Source organism: Lepisma saccharinum, chromosome 26 (genome assembly GCF_977018435.1).
Source record: "Lepisma saccharinum chromosome 26, izLepSacc3.1, whole genome shotgun sequence".
Classification (NCBI taxonomy): domain Eukaryota; kingdom Metazoa; phylum Arthropoda; class Insecta; order Zygentoma; family Lepismatidae; genus Lepisma; species Lepisma saccharinum.
In genome coordinates this window covers 22,623,438-22,642,346 of record NC_139254.1, presented here as the reverse complement: position 1 = coordinate 22,642,346, position 18,909 = coordinate 22,623,438, and the positions used below count along the sequence as shown (strand labels likewise).

The following is an 18,909-nucleotide window of genomic DNA, read 5'->3' as shown; positions in this document are numbered from 1 at the left end:
TTCACTTCCACTAGTCTACGATACTTACTGTCGCTTGTCAATGGAAAATACCTTGTCCATGGGAAGTGAGCAAGGTAATTTTTAAGTTGTTTTTTCAATTCAAGTTTCGAGGGACAATGATTCCCAAAATTCTACGATAATTAGTCATTCTGCTAGGAGAATATAAAAGAAATCATAAAACAATCAGAACCATTAACCAAGGCCAAACAGAGCAGCAAAGATGAGGAGGAATTGAGTTGACACCACAAAGCAGTACATGCAGGTGTGAAGGCTGGTAACTGGAGTCGTTTTCTGCCCCTCCACGTAATCTCATTCTCTCTCGTGTGTTCATTGGTGGAGCTGTCTTGCTTCACTATGTGTGCAGACACTTGTTTTCATTTGCTTCCTCCAGAGATATCAGGGACAGAGTATAGATGACCATTTTATATCTGCCACCCACTATGTGTATTGAACATTTGTTAGTTTCATACATCTAGGGATTTAGGAAGGTAATCACTTAATTTTTTACATTAAAGATGGAAAGAAAATCATAATTCTTACATCAATTACAAATGTATATGTCCATGATTAACAAATAGATGCATGTCATAATTGTTTTGATATTTCTCATGCGAATTTATATCATATGACAAATAAAGTTAACACCAATTATGTTGTTGGTTTTATATATATATATTCTGTCAAAAAAGTGCCGGGAATTGTTAAATAAAACGCACAATTTTCATTTATTCATCAATATTTATTTTGTCGCCTTCAAAATAGGCCCCATTTGATGCAACACACATATGTCAGCGTTTTTTGCCGTCTTGGTAACACTTTTTATAGGCGCTTTCCGGTATGGCCTTCAGCTCCTTCCACGAATTTTGCTTTCTGGCTTCAATCGAGTCAAAACGGGTACCCCGGAGCGGCAATTTTAGTTTTGGAAACATAAAGAAGTCGCACGGGGCCAGATCTGGTGAATACGGTGGTTGTTCGATGGTATTCATTGTGTTTTTGGCCTTAAATTCGGTAAGAACTGTCGCTCTATGCGATGGCGCATTATCGTCGTGTAAAATCCACGAATTGTTCTTCCCCAAATCTGGCCGTTTCTGACGGATTTTCTCACGCAAACGCTTCAATACGGCCAAATAGTATTCTTTATTGACCGTCTGTCCCTCTGGAACGACTTCATGATGCACCAAACCACGAATATCGAAGAAAACAATGAGCATCACCTTGACTTTCGAGCAACTTTCACGTGGTTTTTTTCGGTTTCGGCTTGTCTTTTGTCCTCCATTCTGATGACTGTTGACTTGTTTGCATTTCAAACTCGTAGACCCATGTCTCATCACCAGTTATGATGCGTTCCATGAATGTGGGATCAGAATTGGCGCGATCCAGCGTGTCTAAAGAGACCTGCTCACGGTACTGTTTTTGAAGAAAACTCAGCTCTTTTGGAACAAACCGTGCGGCGACGCGTCTCATGCCCAAAATATCCACCAAAATCGAACGAACAGACTCGTGAGAGATGTTAAGGTCACTAGCTATCTCTCTTAAGCTGGAATGGCGATTATCGAGCACAATTTCCTTCACTTTTTCGATGTTTTCATCGGTTGAAGAGGTCGAAGGTCGTCCAGAATGAGGCATGTCTTCGATGATCTCTCGGCCCTCCTTGAACACTTTGTACCACTCGTAAGCCCGTGTTTTTGATAAGACTGATTCACCATAAGTCTTTTCTAACATTTTTAGCGAGTCAGCACACGGAATTCCGTTCGCAACACAAAATTTAAGGCAAACTCTTTGTTCAATAATTTCGTTCATTGTAAAAATCGTGATTCACTACTGAAGTGGACTGATTCAACCAGCCGCTGTAAACAAACTGGTCGACAGATCGTGCTCATGTTTGGCATAGTAATTAAGCACAGAGCTACCAACGTACGGACAAAAAGATTTTTAAAAAATCATTTGCGCGAGCCTTTTAAATTACAAATTCCCTTTTTTGACAGAAGGTGTACAAGAATATACATTAACTTCTGGAGGATAGTACACATATAAGATTTTAATTTTTGCATCAAAGTTTCCAGATCTGTCTCCTAGTTTTCATGCGGGTGTTCTTTTTGAGTGTCCCTTCATTATAGAGCGACCACAAGGAAAAAAAAAACCTTGGACGAAAAGTCGCCATGCAACTTTCCCTTCCTCCATTCAGCTCGGGCCATAAGGATGCATGGTGCACTCTCCCCCTCCCCTCCATGTGAGAATACTGTGCACAGGAGTCGCGGGGCTGTTCAGGTTTCTTTGCTTGTGGTTCCACTATAGTTTCACCTAATCTTAATTCATCCTCAACATCCGATTAGCCAAAAGTGGCAGAAAAGCAACATAAAATACCAAAAATAATCCAAGTAACCAAAAGTTGTTGGCCAGACATTAGGGCAACCATACCAACAGTGCTTTGTCAAATTTAAGAACATACTGTACTGCTGGACAATGGAGATTTTGGTCTTGTTGCCAACATGGGACAATAAGTGTTTTTTTTTTTATGTTGGGCAACATATTGAAACATAACCCGGCCCCCGGGGTGGAATAGTTATCAATCAGATCATGCTATGATGCCAGGGGTCCCGGGTTGGAATCCCAGCCTGGACATGCATGTTTATGAGTGTCCATTCATAATTTCATCATAGCATCACTCAGCCCCATCTTCGCAAATTAGCCAAAAGTGGCACAAAAAGTGTAGCAATATAAAGCATATCAATATTGAAACATAAGTAGAGATATCTTGGTGTTGATATACAGGGCAAGTCAAAAAGAATGAAACAACTTTACACAGCTATTATGGCGTAACTATTTATGATAGAAAATCAAACAAGGCATCAATATAAATAAAAACTCTGGAAGTTTTATTGCCACTCAACATGCTTATGCAGCTTTTCCGCTGCTCCACCAGGATCGCTAGTATGACCAGCAGAAGGCATATTGTGTGTTGAAGTTAGCGAATGATTCAATCACATTGGTGCAAAGACATTTGCGCATGAGTTACTATAGTAATGTGTATATTCCAACCCTTCCAAAAGATCTGCCAGAGATACAGTGGTGAATTGTTAGTGTCTTCGAAACCATAGTCGACGACATACTGTATCGTATGGCAAGAGCTTGATTATCATTTGGACGTTTGCTGCATGTCATGTGGTTCCTTTATTGGATCATTGAAATGTGAATCATGTGAGGAAAACATCCAGAGTTTTTCCTATTGGTGCCTTGTTTGATTTTCTATCTTAAACAGTCATGTCATAATAACTGTGTAAAGTTGTTTCATTCTGTTTGACTTACCCTGTATATATACACACATATGTATGTCAAGATACCTTCAGGTGGTAACACAAAATACACTAGAGGGTTTACTTGGTTTTACACATTTCATGGGATTTAGTTTGTGGGGCATGGTGCTGATCACATCACCCCCACCTTTGCCCAAGACAGTGTGGATCCCTAACTCAACCCCATCCCTTTCATAAATGTGGGATTATTAGTTACAGTGGAACCATGGGCAGAAGAGCTTGCACAGGCCCATGGCACCTGTGCATCGTTCCCCCGCATGGAGTGGAGGGGCATAGTGGAGCATGTTTCCTTGTGGTTGCTTTATAGTTTGGCTTATTTTTTTTGGGCTGGGGGCTATGTTTCAGTCATATTAATCACAAGTTACTAATAATGGAAATTTTTTTTCACAGCAATAGACCCTGTGTTGATACGATTGGGATCGACGGAGTACCCTTGTACTGACGGGAAGTAGACTACACGTCCTTGAAGGAAGTCTACAAAAAGCTAAGACATCCCTTCAGGATACAGAAAGCAACGACCTTGAAAGGTAAGATCTTTAATTAAATTGTACGGAAAAGTGTGGTTTAGTGTGTGAATGTGTATACTGCTTATAATTTTAATTGGTAAATTCCTAATCCATATCACCTGCCCAGGATTCGAACCCAGGTCTTCCGCATGGTAACCAGATGCTATACCAACTGAGCTACCATTGCTCGTTGGTACCGTGCATTCCCCATAATACACCCTGTGACTTTATTGCTTGCTAAATTAACACAATAATTGTAATTCTGATACAAGGTTAATTTATCCCTTGCACGGTGCCAGTGTAGCATATTGTAGATATGAGAATCCATATATTCACAGCAGTAGCGTATCCTGGCTTAAAAATATGGGCTCATATATCTCATATAGTATTCGAATGGACAAATATTTGTGAGACTGAGTTCTCTTTTTTCCTTCATTTTTTACATTTTGAAGTGATGTGACATTGTGATTATAAATAAACACCTCAAATATACATATTTATGAAAATGCACATTGTGTTATTAAGGGAAAAACCAAGGAAAGTATTTCAAGTATCTCATGCTTATTCATAAAAAATAATGGCTGAGGTTATCCTACCGTCAGGATTTGAAGCTTATCCTCATACGGAAGGCAAGAAAATGGTGTTGTCAATAAATTGTTAATTCTGTCACTAATTTTAGTTCACAACACAGCACATACTCTATGTGATCAGAAGTATCCGGACACCCACCTGAAAATAAAGTACAAGTTTGGGCAACCCTCGATCGGGAACGCTGGCAGTCAATACAGTTTTGGCCCACCCTTAGCCTTGATGACAGCCTTCACTCTCACAGGCATACTTTCAATCTGGTGTCGGAAAGTTTCCTGAGGAATGGCAACCCATTCCTCGCAGAGCGCCAAAATGATGTCATATTGATGTGGATCGGTGTGGTCTAGCACGAAGTCGGCATTCCAAAACATCCCAGAGATGTTCTATGGAATTCAAATTAGGACTCTGCGCAGGCCACTCCATTAGTGGGACGTTGTTGTCGTCAAACCACTCCCCCAAAAGCCCTGCAGTATGCACGGGTGCTCCGTCGTGTTGAAAGACACAATGGTCATCCCCGAACTGGTCTTCAACGGTAGGCAGCATGAAAGCTGTTAAAATGTCAACGTAAGCTTGTGTCGTGACATTGCCATGTAAACCAAAAAGGGGGCCAAACCCCCTCCAGGAGAAACATGACCACACTGTAACTCCGCCACCTCCGAATTTCACTGTCGGCACTATTCAGGCTGGTAGATGTCGTTCACCAGGAATTCGCCACACCCACACCTACCATTGGATCACCACATCGTGTACTGTGATTCATCACTCCACACAATGGTTGTCCACTGTTCTATGGTCCAGTTTCGACACTCCTTGCACCACACGAGGCGGCATTTGTCATTTGTGTGTTTGATGTTTGATTTATGGGCAGCTGCTCTGCCATGGAAACCAAGTTGCCACACCTTGCGCCAAACAGTAATGGTGCTTGGAGTCATGGCCGTAGACAGAAAAATATTTCGGGGGGGGTTCAACCATAATTGATCATATAGTTAATAGTATTACATGCAGTCACTAAACACTATATGTTTCATGGCACGAAAAAAATGGTTAAATGTAAATACTACACTAGCTGCCCTGCGGGAATAGTAAGAGTAAAGTACGAAGTTAGAGGGTTCCAGGTTCGAACTCTGGTCAAGCATGGGTAGGTACATCCTCATCGTCGCGGTTAACCCACAATGTAGAAAATCGACATAAAATAACTAAAATAGAAACTTATATGCAGTATTTTTTTTTGAAAATACAGAAAACGTCTACTTAATGCTTCAATGATGTTCTCGCAACAACGAAAAGAATTAGTGAATAAAGAAATGAAGAATATGTGGCAGCAATAATATTTAAAATGTGACACATACAAAATTCAAATTCAAACTTTTCTCCTACAATAATGATCATCGTGGTGATGATAATGGTGATGATGATGATGATAATAATAATAATAATAATAAAGGGAAACAACTCACCGAAATGGAAGCTACAATACAAAACGCCGAGAACGCTTTGAAAACTGGTCGAGCACATCCTCAGGGTTTATCTTCATGTTGCGATGAACAGACATCAATGCCAGACCGTTGAGTCGATTTTCACTGGTGGAATTTCGAAGGTAAGTCTTCAGTCGTCTGAGTGATGAAAATGTTCTTTCCGGTGAAGAAGTTGAAACTGGCAATGTAGCCAGTATCTGTAGAAGTTTACTTATGTTCGGAAATAATGAAGAATTGCACTGCACAAATCCTTCTACAGCAGACTTGGGTGGTGTGTTGTGCTTCTCCCATTTTGATTTCCACACCGCAAATTCAGCGTGGGCAATACTGGGCTCAGGAAGGCAGTTTTTATAAAAGTCTACACATTCCTTCAGGTCTTCACTATTGGCTGTAACACATTTACTTGGAATAACATTTTGCAAAGAAGAGATCAGTGTCCTGTGGCGTTGGAATCTGTCACTAAGCTGTGTTATAATATGGTTTAGAAATGGAAGAAAAACATTCAACTTATAATACTCCTCACAGGTCATAGACGGGATATTGTCTCGATGGGCTTGTCTTTTCACGATCCTGGGAAAATCCATATGGCCACCGTTTTCAGTAACCATGTAAGTGGCATAGGCGAAAATCTTCTTGAATTCTTCTTCTACATTTTCGCGCATGGCATTTAAAGTGTTGATAACATGGTCCACATGGTTGCAAGCTTCTGCTAAGTCTGCATTTACAGCCTGGAGTTGTCTACATAAAGTTAGGGTGTAAGAAAATATGTTTTCTAAAATCAGGAGGGGGACAACGAATTTAGCTCCTTCAATGGCACTTAACAATTGGCATGCCTTTTGAGCAGTCTCTTTGTTTGCAGACGATTCTAGCAACTCCAGTGCATTCACTACAGCTGGGTACAACTCTTTAAATCTGATAACACTCTCGTGCTTATGGACCCATCTTGTTTCACAAAGACCTAACAGAGTTGCATGTTGACATTCTGGTAGGTTTTCTTTTATTGCCGTTTTCAGAACTTCGTTTCTTTGAGCAGACGAACGGAAGAAATTTGCAACAGACTGAATGCTTCCTAGGCAATTGCGTATGGACGATAGAGTACACGAATTTGCCAAAGCAAGGTTCAAGGAATGAGCACTACAATGGACGTAAAGAGCCATGGGGTGGTCCTTCCTAATATATTCATTAACACCATGCAGGTAACCGCTCATGGCTGATGCTCCGTCATATCCCTGTCCAACCAAGAAATGACAGTTTATGTTATTTCTTTTTAAGGTTGCAGAAAGCAGCGTGGCCAAGCCCTTGCCTGTAAGGTCGACTGCTGGAACAAATTCAAGAAAGTCTTCGCGAATTTTACCTTCCTTCACATCTACATAACGCACACACACAGATACCTGTTCAATTCGAGAAATGTCTGTAGTTTCGTCTGCCATCACAGAGAAACACTCGGCAGCATTCACTTTCTCCACTATCTCTTTCTTAATTATGTCACCACAAATCGTAATTAACTCGTTCTGAATGGTAGGGCTTGTGTACTTTGAATTGAGCGCACCCGATTCCAAATGTTTCTGAAGCACAACGTCACCTGCACTTACACGGAACCGTAGTAAGGCACGGAAATTACCGTCGTTTGTTTCAGCCTCCTCATACTTCATCACGTTTCCAAAGTCATCCGTTCCGCGAAGGGCAATTTCTTGACGACCGCAAAGAATAATTGTTTCTATAATGGAGCGCAGTTTCTCGCGATTTTCAGCTCCTTGTTTAGCTCGCTCGCTGCACAATTGGTCCACTATCTTATTACTTTTCCCTTCAGTCACTTTTATGAAATTCTCGGCTAGCTCTAAACACCGTTTATGGTATGACGTATTCGCATGGTTTGCAAAATCTTCCAAAGCATTTTTTAAATTGCAGTGCTCTTTGGTAACAAGAGCCCCTAAATGTTGATGCCCCCCTTTACCCCCTTCCTCCCCTCGAGAAAACAGTACGCACACTTTGCACAATGCGCCTTCCAGTTTACTGGAATAGGCTAGCCACGGAAACTTTTCCAACCACGTTAGCTGAAATCTTAGATTTCGTGCAGTTCTGCGTGGGAAAGCATATGTTGAAGAAGGAACCCACGGATTCTTCAAAAGTTGTTCTTTTTTCAGATTGTTGAGATTTGCTACATTAAGGTAAAGACCAATATCATTTTCACAGAAAGAACTATCACTTTTAGTTACCAACAAATCGGCTGATGCATTTGTGATAATATCATTTTGCTTGTCATCCGTTGATTTCGCGGCGAAGTCATCATTAGAGGTGTTACCACTGTTACATCCGTTTTCACTTTTAGTTTTTTTCTTGAAAAACATCCCAATCGAGAGTTGTCCGCTTCTCCCATCTGCACCGCGTTTCATTTTTGGGTTCGCAAAGCACTAAAACTCCGGCACAAGAAACACACTCGTATCACACCACAAGGACGCGATCTAAAAGGACAAAGATACTTCCATCCAGCAATGACAAATTTGAGACTGGAGGCTATTGGCTAGGACAACGACTGGACTATAAGAGTCATGTTTGTTTGACAGTCAAATCTAAATTCAACCTTAAGCGATCCATTCATTTGTCGCGATGCAGACGCATCTCGCGCATGGTGCAGTAATATTCCCAGTAGGGAAATTGTTCAAACAAGGGATTTTGCAGGGGGGGGGGGGGATAAATAGGAAAGACGGAAAAAAACGTATAAAAATATGCAATAAACTGGGAAATGAAAACATTAAAGTTTTTCTTTTGTATATCTATCTTAAACTTAAAGACGATATTTGAATATTATAATTATAGAAATGAAAGGGGAGGGGGGTTAAACACCTTATCTAACAGCCCAGGGAATTTAAAAGTTAAAAGGGGAAATTTTGAGTCCCAACCAGAAACAACACTGAAATGAGAACGGTCAAGTGAAAGTTTAAGGGTCGCAGGTGGGTTGTGGACATAAATAGAACTTGTTTTCCTCAAGTTTCAGGAATTCCAACTGTTTGAAAATTCTGACTAAATTGTCCCAAGGCGGATTTCTCTCCACATTGTCTTCCTGTTGCATTTTTGTACCTAGGTAGAACTGTGAATAAGTTTTCGACTTTGAATTCTCAACCTGTATAAATCTAACATGTCAGACGTTTCGGGGGGGGTTTGAACCCTAAGAACCCCCCCCTTAAATACGGCCATGCTTGGAGTAGATTCTGATGCAGTTCAGAATTTCTGTGTGATGGTGGCGATGGATGATTGACGATAATGCTGTACGACAATCTTCAACACTCAATGGTCTCTGGAGGTCAACGTGGGAGGTTGGCCTGCACGCTTTTGGGTTGTACACATCCCTTCACTATAACATCGGAAACAGTGGACAGAGCGATGTTTAGGAGGGTGGAAATCTCATGCACAGACTTCTTACACAAGTGATACCCAACCACCTTACCACGTTGAAAGTCCATGAGTTCCTCAGACCATCCCATACTGCTGTCTCACACTGTTTATAGACTACTGAGTTCGCTGACTACGTGATCCATGCGGTAGATGGCAGTACTGTGTCACCCTCTATGATAAACACACGTTTCGTGGTGTGTCCGGATACTTTTGATCACATAGAGTATGTCATTCACAAAAATAGCTTTAATTCACGTACTAACTCACCACAACACACGCACTCACTCATCACAATACACGCATGATCTGCCTAAAACAAACTGCGCACTAAGGAAACAAACTTTTTAGATGCAGTCACAAACCATTTTTGGTCAGCTAACAAATCTCCAGAACTTCTCGTGTACTCTGCTTGTTTCAGAGGTCAAAAGCTTCTTGTCGTACCATCTGCAAGTGTTCATTGGAAAGTGATGTTCTTCGCCCAGAGGGGATTTCTCTGTCATAAAGCAACCCTTTCCCCTTTCCAATAGTAGTTTCGCTCCAAAATTTCCCCTTGCTGGGAAGATACCACACTGGTAACAATGAGTTCACAACACTGTCGGCATCATAGAACGAAGTCTGCCAAGCTCAACTCATGCAGCACCCTGCGGATTTCAAAGAAAGCAGGCAAGATTGCCAACTCGTTAAGAAATAAGTGTAACAACTTGTAATAAATAAGTGTGCCAACTCCAAAGAAACGCCATAATCATCTCGTTGAAATGAACAATTTTATGCACATTTTCTGACAGATTTTTTTCTTCTCCTCTGAGCCTGGGCTTTGCAGGTAGCATGGAATATACGCCTCTGATTCACAGTCATTGCGTATGTTTTACATCGTATATTTGCCTAATGCTAAAGGTAGATGTATTAGAACAATTTGAATGGTTTAACTAAAAAGGTCCAAGCTATTATACCTTTTAAGTAAATAAATCACAAGCAAGCAAATAATGCAATAAAACTTTTCCATGCATGTTGAATGTGATTCAGAAATTCCCTCCTACTGACAATGTTCGTCTTCCTTTATAGAGAGAGAGAGGCATCATGGAGGAAATAAACTGGAGGCTCAGGTGCTTGGAACGCTACCACGACCGGTTGACACACCACCTATCCCGGTTAGAGGCGTTCCTGGATGACCAACGGACGAATGTGAGATCGACATTGGCAGAAGTCGAGAGCATCCGGTGGACACTGGCGATGTCAAGATGCAGAAATGGTAAGAACGTTTCTTCATAATTTCATGTAAGGAATCTCATTAAGAGATAGTGCTGCTTTGTATGACTTAAGTAACTCCAGAACTCCTCCCAGGTACCTAATTTTCTTATTCTGTGCCACTTTTATGTTTTTTTAGGTTAATTGCAATGATGAAGGCCAAAAAAATTATGGTTACATGAAGTTAACGAGGCCACACTTAAAAAGAACATCTGTACCGAGTTCAGGCTTGAACCTGAATCTCTCTAAGTGCCTCCCCGATGGTGCAGTGGTAGCGTTGTTGCCTTGTAATCAAGGGTTCTCAGGTTCGATACCCAGTGGAGGCACATAGTGGTTCGGATCCCACTTTAAACTGTATGTTCAGTCCTGATTAGCCTTACTGTGCATAAAGTGAACTTAAAATGGCAAATACATCAATCAATCGAACCTGACTCTCTTAGTGAAACAAAGTAGACCATGCAAACCTTTTCTTTCAAGTGACCCATGCAATAATGGAATGTAGACCAATCGTGGATTCATACATGTTTTGTTTTTGACAGGAACACTAACCATTTCTGACTTTTGTGAAAAGGTTTGAGGTACATGTTCCTACCACGTTTTGTCATAAAATGATCCAAGAGAAATTCCAAAATGCTAGATAAACCCTTAAACATGAAATTTAGATGTGTATATATATACCAATATGTATATACCAATGGAACACAGATGTATCAGATCTGGTTCAAACCTGCATTTTTCACAATTTTATTTTTAGTGCATATCCTGTGTGGCCCAAATTATAAAGTAACAGTTTCCAGTGCCTGAATTATCCTGTTAGTCATGCAGAATCCAAGAACTTATGATTGATTCTGGATCGCTATATTTTATAAACACCTCTATAGTGGTATAACATGCACACTTGTCTGAGTAATGCCACAATTTGCTTCCTTACACAACATTTGTGTTCAAGGTGCAAGTTGGCAGACATTATTTCATGGTTTTTAAGTAGAATATTCTATTACTTCATTTTGAGCACAGATCTCCTGCATTTGGTACTATACTGTCATTCTAGACAGTATGAAGCTAGATATTCTTAGTTTCTTCTATTTTACATAGGTGGTGGCATTTACGTATATTATTATTGGAGAGGACATTTTTATTTCGTTCTTATCAAATTTGGAATTTTATTCACCATTTTAACACCAAAATGCTGTTTTATGTTGCACTTTTGATCCTGGAATGTTCTCAGTTTATGTACCAAAATGTTTATATTTTATTCACAAGAAATGTATGTGTGTTAAACTATTCATTATGATATATGAATATACTGGAACTCAAAAGCCATCGATGGCAGAGTGTGTGATCTTGCATTCTAATGAACTCAGAAGGTGAACCCAAGTTAGTAATGGGATGAATCTACATGGTATGTTGTTTAGAACAAATGAAAAGATTTTTTTTAAAAAAATATGTTCTTCACTGCAGAGCAGTGGTTCTCAACTTTTATGAGACCACAGCCCAGTAAATTATTTTCTTATAATTTTTGCACATATACATTAATTAACACCTAACCTCAAAATTAAATATTAATAAGTAAATTATAGTATAGTAATAAGGAGGAATATATTAGTTATTTCTAGGCTTGAGTTGGTGTTTTAAGTCCACTTTATGCACAGTAAGGCTAATTGGGACTGGACCTACAGTTTAAAGTGGGATCTGAACCACTTGTGCCTCCACTGGGTATCAAACCCGGGACCCCTTGATTACAAGGTGATGACGCAACCACTGCGCCATCAGGGAGGCCCCTTTGTGTCTAGGCTTGTTGACAAATATAAGTATATGTTAATGAAAATTGTTGTGCAAACTTAAATAGATTTCTAGAAGAAATAACTCTTTCTACCTGGTATAATTAATGTCAGGGCCCATCAGGGTTGTTATTTTTGAAAATGTCCCTTCATCAGTTTCATCATATCATCATTCATCCTCATCTTAAGTGTTAGCACGTTTGCATACACACCGATAGCATCGGCTTCAACACCTACCTCGGTATCGTGTGCACCAACTGAGTTAAATGGGACAGGCGCACACGTAGCCCGATACAACAAATTTCCTGGAAGGACCTTCCGATAGTGGATATGAATCCGGAGCTCCCCTCGACACAAGAAGAGTCAGACCCAGTCCCCTTCGCCTCTGGTAAGGCAAAAAAGGACACCGACCCAAGCCATAAATTTAGCTGGAAGTTCTTTTGAAGAAGAGCAGTGATGCCAACACTAGCATAATGATGCTAAACCTAGCAGTCTGTGATTGCATAATGGAAAAATCTAACATAATTTGCAAACTTCTGTTTGTTTCCTTTTCTTTGTACATACCAATAATTCTCTGCTCTACTTTTATATAATGTGATTTTTTCGACTAAGCATATTCTAGATTAACATGTCAAATTCTGATAATGTATTCAACCACAAATTTACTTGTATATGTGTGACATGTACGTATATTTGTAGCTGAAACTTTTAAATATAATTGGGCAGCTAAATGCCTGTTGGTCCCCCAAACGTAAGTAAATAAATAAAAGTTGCTTATCTGGGAGGGAGAAATTAGCTTCAAAGAACGATATTTTGAGAATTAAAAATAAAATGACACATAGACCTTATTTCCGGTCTAGGTACATGCCGTTCCAACCACACCCTCTCCTCTTCATCTTTTCTTTATTCTCCCATTTACCTCGCGAGGAACATTTCATGGCAAGAATAAGCAGAATGTTGTGGGGCACAAATAAAACAATTATAACACTTTGTAGTCGACGAATGAATCATCTCAAACTTTCTCCAGCTTCAATGTTGAACTCATCCCGAAAAATAGATGCATAACTTAAAACAACTAAAATTATCCTAAAAATAATAATAATAATAAATTACTGTTACTAATTACACTACCCAGCATGATTTTTGCGGCAAAGTATGTCATATGTGATTTCTAAGGTCTCCTGATTTCAGAAATGTCATTGGTTTGTTTGTATCATGTTGAATTTTCGTGTTAATTGCCATTTTCTGTCTGAAGTGTGTCATTGCATCTTGGTGCTGCTTTGCAATAACAGTGAATAGGCTGTTGTTTGTGTGGCCACGATTTTCTTTGTTATGTTGCACGTGTTCAATCGAACCCCCTCCATTGAACTCGTCACACATCATAGTCTATCTTTAGAATTGTTACTGCCTGAAATGCAGAGTTGCCACTTTGCTGATAGCCGCCATTCTTCATGTGGCCTTGTCCGGTGGCAGTCGGTTGCATCGTGAGTGTTGTGGAAGTTTAACCTGTTGTGTATATGGTGTTGTGTTTTGAAAATTGCGAGTGTGTCAGGAGTTAGAAGAAGATGTGTGAATAAGCCATACTCATTCTGTTACGTGTGTGGGTGTTATATAATGAAGGGGCAGAGTAGGTCAATAACTGCATTGGAGAAAACGTGATGTGATAACTTAGAAACAGACAATGGATTCGTGTTCAGCGACCCAAAATTAGTTAAGATCATCTATCACACCTCTTGCAGCAAAAAATAAGTTTCTAACTGCTGGGTAGTGTTATCAATAATAATAATTCATTGTTATTATTATTTATATCCTAGCAGAATTCATCAGCATTTAGCATAATTTCACAGATTAAACAGTTATTTCTTATCGGGAGGTTGGCAACACAGGGCAGGATCCATCAGGCTTTCATGCCTTCCCTCCAAGGCCATGGCGAGAACCCCGATTATGTCCCTGCGTGTGAAAAACACGCTGTTGGTATCGGCACTGTCGCGGAAAACTACCCCTGCAAAAGAACGGTGTGTGTGCAAGCACGCTTAGCCAAGAGTGGCAGAAACGATAAGTACGTGAACCAAATTAAACAAACTGAATAAATCAGGAAGAGTATTGTGCAGAACATCGGAGTGAAATAAGGAAGTATAACCCCCCTCTCTCTCTCTTGCTCTACACATTACTACATATAATTTTTCTTCAGAAACATTTTTTGTCAACTTTTGGTTCACCTTACAGTGAAATTGGAGATGCGAATGCATTAGCTTTTCCATTGCGTAATATTAATTTCTAAACTTATTATTTTTACTTTCAATAGTAACAAAGTTTGCATATTTTGAGTACTAGATGGACTTACCAATTAATTAATTGCTTTATTCTATGTATCAAGTTGACCACAGATGTATATTTATACATTTCCTCTGTTTGTGAATTCTAGCATCTGCAGTGCCCACTGAGGAAGAAAGAAGTTTGGAGACCAACAGTGAAGGATTGACAACATCTAGTGAGGATGGACCATCCACCTCGTCCGAACCCCAGCTGTATCTGAGCCTAGGAACGACAGGATGGAGGAGTTTCGTTTACGGAGAAGGACAAACAAGATCCAGGGAAGGAGAAGAAGAGGGATCCTCCATAGTTGGATCTCTACAGCCTGCAGGATGCAGTAGGGAAGTGAACATCTTAGGAAGGAATCAGGCTGTAGACAGTAAGATGAGCTGGGAAGGTAATGTACTTGTATTTTATACTTTTCTTGAACTTTCTGTATTTTTATTGCAAGCTTTTTTGTTATTCTTAGCCCGTAAACGACAGCACAATAGTCAAACAGGGGGAAGATAAGAGACTGCACTAGGTTTAATTTTATCTTAAGAGAGAGAAAGTCTACCAGAAGATAGAGGCTTTTTAATATCGAATACGCCTTCCCACATTGTTGTATCACGTGCTCAGACCAATCGAGCAACTGGTTCATGATCAGTCCTAGGTTTTTTACTGTTTCAGAAAATTTAATACTCTGTGTGTGAAGAATTATTTCGCATTCATTGATGTCAATATGTTTCAAGAGACTGCCTGTTCCGATAATTGTAAATATTGATTTGTTTGAATTTATTACTAACCCATTTGAAGCGCACCAATCGCTTATGTTCTTCAAATCTTGGTTTAAAAGTGCGACCGCATCCTGCAATTTTGATATGCGTGTGGATATATACAATTGAGTGTCGTCAGCATAACAGTGAACGTTGCATATTTTCACAGACTTGACTAAATCAGCGGCCGAGAGCGTGAATAGCAGAGGAGCAAGGATCGAGCCCTGAGGCACCCCAGTTCGTACGTGAAGTGGAAAAGATAGCTCCCCTGTCTTAACCCGCTGTTTTCTCCCGCCAAGATAAGTTTCAAACCATTTAAGTGCAGTCGGCGAGAATTTATAATAATGAAGCTTGGCCAGAAGGAGCTTATGCGGTATAGTGTCAAAGGCCTTGCTAATGTCGAGCAACACCAGTAGCGTTACGTTAGATTGATCCATCGAGTTAAAAATGTTGTCAGTTACTTTTAAAAGCGCCGTTTGTGTGCTATGGTGAGGGCGAAAACTGGTTTGCTGCCGGGGAAGGATATGAAGTTTGTCAATATGCTTTCGAATTTGATCATTTGCAATTTTTTCGATGATTTTTGAAAGCACAGGCAGAATGCTGATGGGTCGCAAGTCATTCACAGAAATGGGGTTCTGTTTTTTAGGGATGGGAATTACCGTTGCCTCCTTCCAAGAATCAGGGAAACTGCCCGTGGAGAGTGAGTAGTTGATTATGTGCTTGAGCGGTGGGAGGATATGATGAAGAGAGAACTTTAACATTTTTATTGATATGTCATCAGATCCAGATGCATTTGATTGGATTTCGTACATCACTTTCCTGACGTGAGAACCATCCACCTCGCAGAAACTGAACGCCTCTGCACTGTGGTCGAAACTGCTGGCGTAACATTTCTCACATTGCTGCGAGACTAGCTCTTCATTAATTTCCATTTTGGAGGATACGTTGACAAAATGGTTGTTCGGCGCGTTGGTTTAGTTAAGATTTGAGTGAGGTTAAACTGATGAACAAGTGATTGAAGATAGGAAGTGTCGGGTTCGTTTGGTTTCAAGAAATCTACATTAAAGTCGCCTAATACCACTAGATGATGGACTTTATGGTTAATATCTGATATAATATCTTCTAGGATTGATAGCTTAGAATAGGGTATATCTCTGGGTCTATACATCCCACAGATCCCAACGGTTTCTTTCTTTAAACGAATTTTTACTATTATATGTTCAATATTTGTTTGTTCTTCCGAAATATATGAAATCTCTTCAGCTTGCATTTCAGAGTGTACATATAATAAAAACCCTCCGGCATTTTTGCGTTTTCTGTCTTTCCGCAAAACTGAAAACCCAGGGATATTTATTGTTTTGTCATCAATGTGTCCTTTGAGCCACGTTTCGGTGACTAAATGGGCGTCCACATTCATTTCCTTTACGGTGTGACGTACTTCGTCCAGTTTGCGCATCAGGGAGCGAATGTTTACATGTGCGATAGTGAAAGAGGAGGGAGGGTGGGGGGAGGCAGCAGTGGTCGCGTTGGCTGGGGGCGATTTTCTTGGAAGAAAGCAAAGGTCTGTCCCCCCGTTTGCCACTGCAGCCGGGGTTGAGGGCGATGGAATGCACTGTTCCGTTAGATGAGGTTCACCCAGGAGTGGCAACATTTGAAAGTTTAACTTATACCCCGTTAATTCTGACGACCAGAAGCAAAATAAAATCTTTACCTGTGCACATATTTTCCACAAAATCTATAAAGTTGATTGCATTTAACAGAAAAATATCAACTGTGATATACATTTCATAAAGATTAAAAAATAAAGGAAAATAATAATATAAAATATAACTTAAATAAAACTTAAAAGAAGAATGAAATTAAATATATTAAATAAAATGAGGATACTTGTGTCCCAGGTAAGTATCACATAATGCATTGCGTCCCAGTCTATGTCTGGAGCTTCATTTTTAACAACACAGTGTAGTTCGGGGGAGGACAACTTATGCACTGGATTTTGAATGATTATTCCCATTTTAGAGTCCCCGGAGCTGTGCCTCTCTCGTGATATAGTTCTTCTTGCCATCCACGACGACCAAAATTTTTCCATCTTGGGTGTATACATTCTTAGTATCGAACTTTTGGATGGCTTGACGTAGAAGTTGCAGTCTTGCCATGCACAGGTCCTCCCTGATTACAATGCCCGAGTTCTTCAGTTTGCTTTTCTTCCTGAAGACTGCCGACCGTGATCTGTAGCTCGTGAATTTCACAATTATGGGTCTTGTTGTTCCGGGGCGGTTTTGTCCAACACGATGCGAGCGACAAATGTCTTTCTGCTTTAATTTTTGGCCCAGCTGTTCTTCAAAAAGCGAAAGCGCAATATTGTCCGTGTTTTCGTCTTTCTTCTCAGGGATCCCGAATATTCGGACACTGTTACGTCTCTGGTATTGTTCTAGCTCGTGAATGTTTTCGTGCAGCTTCTGTATCTCATCATCTTTGCTGCGGAGCTCCTTGAGTAGGTCTTCGAACATGTCGCTGTTGAATTTCAGCGAATCCTCGAGTCTTTCCACCATGATTTTCGTCACCGATTCAATTATCGCTTCAACAATTACTTTCGACACTTCAGGTGTTTGCACTGCCCGCTTTACCTCGTCCCATATCTGCTGCATAAGTTCACCCTTACCTGCATTGCTAGATGGTGATTTGACTGCCGCAGTGCTGCTTCTGCCTCTGCGCTTTCCAGGAGCCATGGCATTGTGGGAGTTTTCGCTTCAATAATATTCCACAAGAACCACAAAGCTGGCACTTCCTTGATATTTTTCATTCTGAACCACTGCACTTACACTTCACACTAGTCATAATGCACCAAATAGAACTCTATAGCTGCTACATATGATTATAAATGTATGAGTTAGCGGGACGCGATTTGAACCTGTTCTATCGCTTGGCGGCCATTCTTTCGGAGTTTTGGGGACAGTGCATCTCACATTTCTTCTCTATTTGCAGAGTGCCTTCGGGATTTCCCCGTGATGCCTAAGAACCGAGGAGTGGAGAAGAGGAGGCAAGAAGAAGAACACCAGAGGAAAGAGGCGGAGGAGAGGATGCAGGCGGAGTCAGGTTTTGATGTCCAAAGTCGTGAGGATGAGGAGAAAAAGGGTAAGGAAGAAGAGGAGGTTTCCAGCGTGGAGGATAATATGGCAGAGGAGGAAGAAGATGACCAGAGAAGGGAAGAGGACCACCCGCCAGTACAACGAGAAAGAAGGGACCCGATAGTGACCATCTTGGAGAATATGCAAGGTAAGTCTATTTTTGATCCAGCATTTGGTCTTTATGCAATTGATGGTTTCCATGAAATTTCCATGTTTCATTATTGTTAGCTACGGCAGAAGTTAGAAATATATTCTACTGTTTATTATTTTTTTTTAACAGTGGTGACACACTGTTAGATTGCCACTTTTTCTGTGTGTTTGGTTCATGGGTCTAACTCAGTGCTTATTTATTTTTCAGAGCCAGTGGAAGTTCCTGTGCTCCAGTCAGACGAAGTGAGTATTGCTTCTGTT

General features: G+C 40.4%; 2 protein-coding genes across 2 annotated transcripts in view; both read left to right on the top strand.

Annotated features, from left to right (window-relative positions):
* LOC145979592 (phospholipid-transporting ATPase ABCA3-like) overlaps nt 1-18,909 on the top strand; it is a 234,895-nt gene that overhangs the window by 84,270 nt on the left and 131,716 nt on the right. The window lies entirely within an intron of this gene.
* On the top strand, nt 10,354-18,795 carry LOC145979346 (uncharacterized). The gene is made up of 4 exons (XM_083112211.1): nt 10,354-10,525; nt 14,728-15,012; nt 18,356-18,646; nt 18,779-18,795. The coding sequence occupies exons 1-4, from the start codon at nt 10,354-10,356 to the stop codon at nt 18,793-18,795; spliced, it is 765 nt and encodes a 254-aa protein (XP_082968337.1).

Coding starts and splice junctions, on each gene's coding strand:
- LOC145979346 (XM_083112211.1), top strand. CDS start 10,354: ATGGAGGAAATAAACTGGAGGCTCAGGTGCTTGGAACGCTACCACGAC. Junction 10,526..14,727: donor GATGTCAAGATGCAGAAATG/GTAAGAACGTTT, acceptor TGTGAATTCTAG/CATCTGCAGTGCCCACTGAG. Junction 15,013..18,355: donor CAGTAAGATGAGCTGGGAAG/GTAATGTACTTG, acceptor CTCTATTTGCAG/AGTGCCTTCGGGATTTCCCC.